This window comes from Helianthus annuus, chromosome 13, assembly GCF_002127325.2.
Source record: "Helianthus annuus cultivar XRQ/B chromosome 13, HanXRQr2.0-SUNRISE, whole genome shotgun sequence".
Classification (NCBI taxonomy): Eukaryota; Viridiplantae; Streptophyta; class Magnoliopsida; order Asterales; family Asteraceae; genus Helianthus; species Helianthus annuus.
The window spans coordinates 125,246,354-125,254,965 of NC_035445.2; the positions used below are offsets into that span (position 1 = coordinate 125,246,354).

Consider the following 8,612-nt stretch of genomic DNA (forward strand, 5'->3'; position numbering starts at 1 on the left):
CTTCAAATAATAAATTACCATTCATCGTTGGTTTCGGTTCAGTGTGGTATGAAAACGGCACGTTATCCATTTCCAATAATACTTATATCGTAATGTTGAAAAGAAAACATAGGTGCGGTCGTGCGGAGTTAATGTTTTGAAAAGTTAATAAACGCGTGTGATTAATAAAAATTGAATAACGAATAAAATATTTTATAGAAAAATAAATAAATATTGAAAATAGGATAAAAATTAAATGAAACTTTACTATAATGAATATACAGGAACAAACTGATAATCAAAAACGAAATATTACAATTCCTAAAATTAATTTAAAGTCTCAAGAAATGCTCCTTTATTTTAGTTAATAATAGAATTGTACCTCATTCTATTTAATTTCTGAGATATAAAACAAGCTCTAACATTTTGGATTCATTAACCCAACTTCTTAAGGAGTTGTGCAAGCTAACGTTTAGCATTGTATAAGGCGATTAACTCTTGCTTCCTTGACCAACTTTCTTCTTTGGTGCATGAGGATGAGGACGAGGACGAGGACGACGTAAAGAACCCCTGGTAACAATCAAACATTTGAACATACAAAGTTATTATCACTTAATGGATATATATATATAGGTGAAGTTTCATTTAAGAAGAAATTTTATGTGAAAAGATAAAAAAGAAAAGGCATAATAGTAAAACATTAAATAGTTTATAACTTCTCCCATTAATTATGTTATCCCTAATTAATAAATTAAAAAACATTTTATCCTACACATTTAAAAATTTATCCTACATGTATCTTACACTTACCGAAATTTATCCTATGCATATCTAAATTTATCATACAAATTTAAGAATTTATCCTACACATATACTAAAATTTATTCTACACATATCGAAAATTGTCTTTCACCCTAAAATATTTTATCTTAAAAAAGTATATTTAAAACTGAGTTACAAGTTTAATTAGTTAGCTAATTAATTACAATTAGAAATTTACTTATTGCCCTTATTAATAACATTAAATACACATATTAAATGAAGTAAAATGGAGCATTTCTATTGGTTTAAAACTTTTTCTTTTTATTCTTACAAACTTTTTTCTTCTCATTTGAACCATCCAATATATATATATATATATAGTGTTAGGGTATTATACGAGTTATGAGAACTTAGAAAACTCGGCCTTACGAAAGGTTTATTCAAAAAAAAAAAAAAAAAAAAACTTACCAAATATCCTACAAATATCAAATTTTCTGAAAAAAAAAAGTGTTTTTTTTCATTTACGACAGCCGTAAATGCTGTAAAAACTGATATCATGCTTATGAAAAGTGATGTCACGCTTATGTCATCACATTTTTACAGCTGTTTAAGGAGTCGAAAAATAGCACTTCGATTTTTTTTATTTTTTTACGGTAGTCTTTCTAAACATTTTAATATATTGGTGTAAAAATGGGGGCAAAACTCGCACGGGAAGGCCGAGTTCTCTAAATTATCACAACTCGAAGTGGTTTTCCCTTGATCTTGATCATATATATATATATATATATATATATATATATATATATATATATATATATATATATATATATATAGGGCAATTATTGAGAGAAAACTCACTTGAGTGGAAAACATAGGAAACTTTATGTAACAAACTTGAAAAAACGTATAGTATTTTTTTTCAGTTTTTTTGATTAAATTTCACTATTTTTGGTATATAAAAAAATTAGAAAAATAAATATTACACATGTGCATTACTACGAAAAAACCTAAATCGCCTAACCTACCCTCACACCGCCGCCCTTCAAAAACCTAACCCTCCACCCCGAAAAACCTAAACCGCCCCTCCCCCCCCCCCTCCAAACCTAAAAGCCAAAGCTAAATTGCATATGAAACATATACATATAATATACATGTGCAGCACTAATTTTTTTTTAAGCTTTTTTATACATTAAAAATAGTGATTTTTAGTTAAAAAATGGTAAAAAAAATGGTGATGTGTTTTAAGCTTATTTTAGTAGTTTGTTAGTTTTCTCATGATCCTCTCCCATGGTTATGGTGGAGGCATATGAAGTACTAGAATTGATGTGATTACTTTCTTTGTGTTAAGGTTACGAAAGGACAATAAAACATGAAAGGTTTGAAGATGCGAGTACAGTGTCTTTACATTCTATTCTATTCTATAATATAACAATTGTTGAAACTCCTTATGAATAGTATATTAATTGGGCAACTATAGCATACTAATTACATTTTTGTCATCCATCTTTTTTGTGTTGAAAAAACCCTTTTTTGATCCACCAATCATATTTATCAAAGTTAAGTGATGTACTTAGAATATAAATTAATTTTGATTTATTAAATTTGTATTCTTTATATTAATGTAATTTTAAATAGTTACCTTATTTTCTCTATTTAAATCTTGATAAATTTTATTAGGAAAGTTTTTATATTAATTAATAAGAATGTGTTTTTTTATTTATTTGTTTCTTTTGTATTCTTTTGATCTAAAAATACTCTAGACATAGTTTTTTCTTTCAATTATGATAGCGAGTGCCAATAACTTAAAGAAGCAAAACGACATCGATTGAACTTCCGTCGTGAAGCATGGAAGAATTCTACTAGTTAGACATGTTTAGTGAGATAGTATGTGACATGTTGTAGAAGTAAAAGAAATAATGTTAATAAGATGGATAACCAATGAACTACTAAACCAATATGCAGGTTGGGTGAGTTTAAAAGGAAAGGCATGAACAACATTATGAATGGTCCCGGTCATGCTTTATAAATATTTATTAGTTGTAATGTTTTTTTTTTTGGATAATATAAGCCAAAGGATAGTAAATTACCTGCAAAGTTGAGGAACTGTCCAGGACCCTTTATACTGGCCTGTTGTTGTTTGATTCACTAAAGATTTTATATATTTTCGCCAGTCATCGAGCATTATTCCAAGATCATGAACTTTATTTTCTAAACCAACACAACAATTTGCATGCATTGTGCACACCTTGTTGAGATCTTGGCTTGGTTCACAAAATCCACCAAAGTAAGCAGTATCGAGGAACCGAATTCTTAATCCTATATTTAGTACGAAAGGATGGAACTTGATCCTGTTGAAAACATCTTGATCATGTAGGCCTGGGTAATTCATCCTTGACTTGTACCAATACTTGTAAAGTTGAATTGTTTTCTCGTTTGATTTCACATAACTAAAACCAGTATTTGGTAGGTTTCTCCAGTCAAATGGGTTTCCATTGAAGTTATCACAAGCAGTTTGGAAATCAGCATTATCAAATTGCGAAAATGGATCTCTGAACCACATTATATCTGCATCCTGGATATATAAGAGAACAGATTTATTATTGTTATAGTTAAAAGGGTTAGAAATTTTCTTTCTGTACTTAACACTAGTTTGTTCATTGTTTCACTACAAAATTAAACATAGGCATCTAAAATACTTCAAGATAATAATATAGCTTTCTTAGTTGATTTAATTTGAAATTTAGATTTGGACTTAGAATGTCAACCTAGTGATACTTACAATTTAAGGGTGAGCATGGTTTGGTCAAGTCCAGTTATAAAATAAAACCAAAGCCATAAGTTACACTTTTGTGTTTAGATTTTCATAGCTAACTAGGTTTTATTTACGTCGCGCGTTGCGGTGAAACAGAGCAAATGATAATGTTAAACAAACGTTGTTTGAAATACAAAATGTTGTTTCAAAAGCCAAATCAGCAGAATCGGTATAGTTTATCATCGTATGGTAAAAAATGATACAAAATAAATACTCAATTATGAATACAACTTCGTTTTTAATAATACTTATATCAGAATGTCCAGGGAAAAAATAAGCAAAATTAGGGTACGAAAGTTATTATAGAAATATTAAATTTGATTAAGACAATATCTTCTGAAAAACAGAAAAAAGAATTATGAAAAATAAAAAGTAAATGATAAAAGAAAATATCGTTAGAAAAAAAAATATGTTAAAAGTAAATATAATAATAAAGTAGTATAATATTAAAATAATAAAATATTAAAAAAAACTATATATTATTATAAATTTAAAGTTACTATTTATCATTGCTCAACAACAATATATATATAATTGATTCGGTTATAAAAAAAAAAAATCTGATTATTAAGAACGATGAATAGTTTAACTTTGATTTTGAAGGTGGAGGATTAAGATAATATTGTTTGATAAATCCAATTATATTTTGAGTTAAAACAAAATGTTTCAATCCTATTAATTTATAAAGGAGAATACACGAAAACTAATATGTTATGTATAAAAAATATAATGTAGCATTTTAGACATAGATATGCTAACGTGTGTGTATATATAAAGTTTGGTTGTATTGACACATATAATCATAATAGAGCCATAAAACTAGTGGTTTGGTTTCTTTTAATTATTTAAGTTGTGGTTTAGTTATCTGGTTTTTCTACTCACCCATAATCTAAATCAAAAACAAATGTAAAGGAAAAGGAATACCGTGAACACGAAACTATATCCTAGATTAAGAACCTTGCCTAGAAAATCAATTTTTCTCCACACAATTTTCAAATAATCAGCTGTCATAAAATCAGCCTGCCCTGAAAAGTCTGATCCATTGGTGTTAAGATGGTAGCAATGTGGATGTAGCTTCAAACAACGGGCATATGCATTTTGGTCCACATTTACAACGACCAAGTGTTTCAAAAATCTTTCGGTTTGATTCCCAATTCGAAAGCTCTTTAGAAGAAGATCAAACATAGATTGTGGTTCAGCCCATGCATCGTTCAAAGATGTAATAATAACTGTATTATTGCTCATTGCTGCATCTTTTAGTATCCTGCTCAACTGACCAACATAGATATTCTTGTAAGTAAAGATTCAAAGTATAATATACCACATGCTTGATAAGACTCTTTAAACTTTACGAGCCTTTACCAGGAAGTCTATAAGAATAGCTTGAGCTAGCTCAAGCTTAACTCGGTGTGATTCGGATTATTTTCGAGTATTTTCACACACCTACACGCCGCCCACACCTCACGCACACCCCCCCCCCACCACACCCTGACACCTTACACAAACACTTTCAACACACACACCATAATATAAATATCATGTTATAGAAATTATTACATACTTAAATAATGTATTAATTAGGAGAATGGTGGAAAATTAGGAACTATTACGTAGAGCACTTGTACCCTACACATCAAAAGTTGTCTTAGATTTCTTAAAATGGAGAGTAAATTACAAATCTACCCTCCTTAAATGTATTATATAGTAGTGTGTGTGTATATATATATATATATATATATATATATATATATATATATATTATAAACACTCTTATTTCAAAAAAGAATAAATATAACAAATTTATGTAACAACAATGAAGTGGGTGAACAAACCTGTAATTAGCAATGAATTATCAATATATATCTAATACTAATAAAAGAGTCTATTTAATGTCACATGATATTCTCTTCTTCAATTCACTATTATTAATTAATTAATTAATTAATTAATACAAAACAATGAAAAATTCCTTAAAAACTTAATACTAATAAATGTTTTATTATTTACTTAGTTGTAGATCATTTACTTTTGACTTATCTAAAATATATAAGTAGTTATTAGTAACAATTCTACTTATAATAAACAATTTTAAATAATGTCAATGTGACAACACCTACTTATTCTTTAAAAATGTTTTTTTACTATATGTTTAAAAGATCTATTAAATAAATTATCATTTTAATAGATGAGATTTCTAATGATCGATCCCCTATATATAGTATAGAGTTCAAATGACAAGAAATTATTTATAAGATGAAATTTCAACCAATAAAAATGCTTCTTTTGATATTTGTATTTAATTTTTTTGTAGGGGTATATTGGTAACTTTACATAGATTATTAATTTGTAGTTTTCCTCTTTAATAGCTAACTAAATTAAAACTGTAACTTATTTTCAAATATCTATTTATAAAATAATAATTCAGAGTGTAAGATAAATTACGAGGTGTCTAGGATAAAGTTTAAGATCAACATGTGTAGGATAAATTTCAATATGTGTAGGATAAATTTCGAAATTTATACAAATATCGTTGTAATTAAAATACAAAATCAAAAAAAAATTACAACATTAAATAGTTTATTTCTTCTCTCAAAACCACTCTTATTAGTTTTTTTACATATGTGTAAATGACAAACTTACACATGTGTAAATTTTCTTTATTTACGAACTCACATAAATTTAAATGTGTAAATTTAATTTCTAACATTATATTCGAATAATAATAAGTGTAAAAAAAATTGAATTTGAGTTAGTTTTTACTAAGTTCTCATGATTTCTTCATGTGTTCTCAAGGTTCTCGTAATATTTAGTGTTCTCATTTAAACATTATTATGAACATTTTAGAAAGGGTGATAAAAATACAATTTAAATAAATACACACTTAAAAATACGCATATTAAAAATTTTATGAGAAGTAAAAAAGTTACCATTATATATTTATTACAAAAATGTTTACAAATCCAATCCTTTCACAGTGTCACATACAAATATAATTTTTTAAGGTCTATGAAATTGAAACATGTTACTTAACAAGAAAAGGACGATATAATTATTTTTTCCACTTGATTGTTCTTTTCGACCTCGCTGACACATGTTTCCTTCTAATTTCTCATTATTCTTTTTAGATTAATTTTCTTTCTACCGTATCTTCACCGTATATGTGATGATATATGCTGAAAAATGTTTTTGGTATACAAATTAAGACGTGTGTGACTATTGTTTTTTTCACTTTTATCCAAATTATATTAAACGTGTATTTGTGCATACTTTAAAAGAGTGGTGTAATAATAATTCTTCTATACAATTCAATCATAACTACTTTAGTACTACATAAGTTTCGCACCGATCAAGCTAAATTATTTCGGGAGTAAAAATAATAAACTAAATCGTTTAATTTTTTGCAATCAATGGTTCACATATCTATAAAATTTAATTTTTACAAACTATCTATCTATGTTATGTGCGTATGTTTTTTACACATGTATAGGTTGTATAAATAAACAAATGGGGCATATATATATTTTTAAAATGTTAGAAAAGATAGGTTGTATAAATAAACAAATTGTGTATATATATATATATATTTTTTTAAAATGTTAGAAAAGATTGAAATGAATTTCATCCATTTCTTGTATTTTAAAATTGAAAAAAAGAATAATTTATCTTGTTATTATTTTTTTTTTCAAAAATAACTGTTTTTTCTTTTCTTCTTTTTTTTGTGTTTTTTTTTTTTTTTTTTTTTTTTTTGCGTAGAAATAACACTTATAACCAAATGAGTTAAATGCCATTTTAGTCCCTGTAGTTTGGGTCATTTTGACAGTTTAGTCCAAAGGTTTCATTTTTAACTTGTGGGTCCAAAAAGGTTTCACAGTTGCCATTTTAGTCCACTTGGTTAACTTCATCCATTTTTTCTGTTAACGAGAAGGCCAATTCGGTCATTTTGTATGTAATTCTGTTAACTAAAAGGGCAATTCAGCCATATAAAACGACCGAATTGGCCTTCTCGTTAACAGAAAAAATGGATGAAGTTAACCCAGTGGACTAAAATGGCAGTTGTGAAACCTTTTTGGACCCACAGGTTAAAAATGAAACCTTTGGACTAAACTGATAAAATGGCCCAAACCACAGGGACTAAAATGACATTTAACTCTAACCAAATTATAGAGATATAATTGATAAATTTATATGCTTACTGAATTTGCATGGTAATTGCTGGCGATGGTAGGACTCATGTGGTATCCATAAAATGGCAAGACAATGGAAGAGTGATAAATAACCAACATTGAAAGTGCCAACATGACAAAGATGATCACCATCTTCGGTGTTTGCTTGAGCATCTGCTGGTAGTGATCGAAGTTCGATTCAGGTTCGGGTGGTGACGACGAAGACTGAAGTTCTTCATTCGCAACTCCGACGGCATCGTTGTTGTTTTTGCTCTCCACATCCATCGTAACTCGATATGGTTTATGGTTTTCTTCTTTCATGTTGGTTCTTATAACAAATATTGATCTTATAAAAAGCCTCTACAAAAGCATTTTAAAAGAAAATGTTATCAACGCACATCTTATAATTATAAACCTGTGAAGTTTTCTAAACTTTACCCAGAAAACCTTAATTTAACTTACATGAAAAAGAAAAAACTTTCATAAAGCTTATTATAATAAGGCTTTCTTAAACCCTCACATTATAGGTGCTAAGTTCCCATGAGGTATCACATGAACAAGGTTCATGGTAGACATAATCAAATTCCCATTAGGTATCAGATGAACTAAGTTCATGGTAGACATAATCAAATAACGTAGATATGAAAAGGATCACTAATTAGGTATAAAATATAGAGTTAGGTTCTGGTACAAATGAGTTTTAACATATAAATTGATTTTAACGTGTGAAATGGAGAGATTTTTATTTTTATGTTATTGAAATTTTTTCTCATGTTATTAACTTGTTATTAACTACGTATTTTAGTCTTACAATTTAAAAAAAAATCATGATTTTACACTAGTAGATTAATTATTTAACTTTTGTAGAGTAACAAGTTGACAGCAACCCGCGCGTT

The 8,612-nt window shown here is 27.7% G+C and overlaps 1 protein-coding gene across 1 annotated transcript; it reads right to left on the minus strand.

The window, feature by feature from the left end:
- Positions 1-470: 470 nt before the first annotated feature.
- On the minus strand, positions 471-8,001 carry LOC110901677 (uncharacterized protein At4g15970). Its single transcript, XM_022148484.1, has 4 exons — positions 7,747-8,001; positions 4,478-4,825; positions 2,829-3,313; positions 471-549 (listed from the first exon to the last, which is right to left on the minus strand). Exons 1-4 carry the CDS (start codon positions 7,999-8,001, stop codon positions 471-473), a joined length of 1,167 nt encoding a protein of 388 aa, XP_022004176.1.
- Positions 8,002-8,612: the final 611 nt, after the last annotated feature.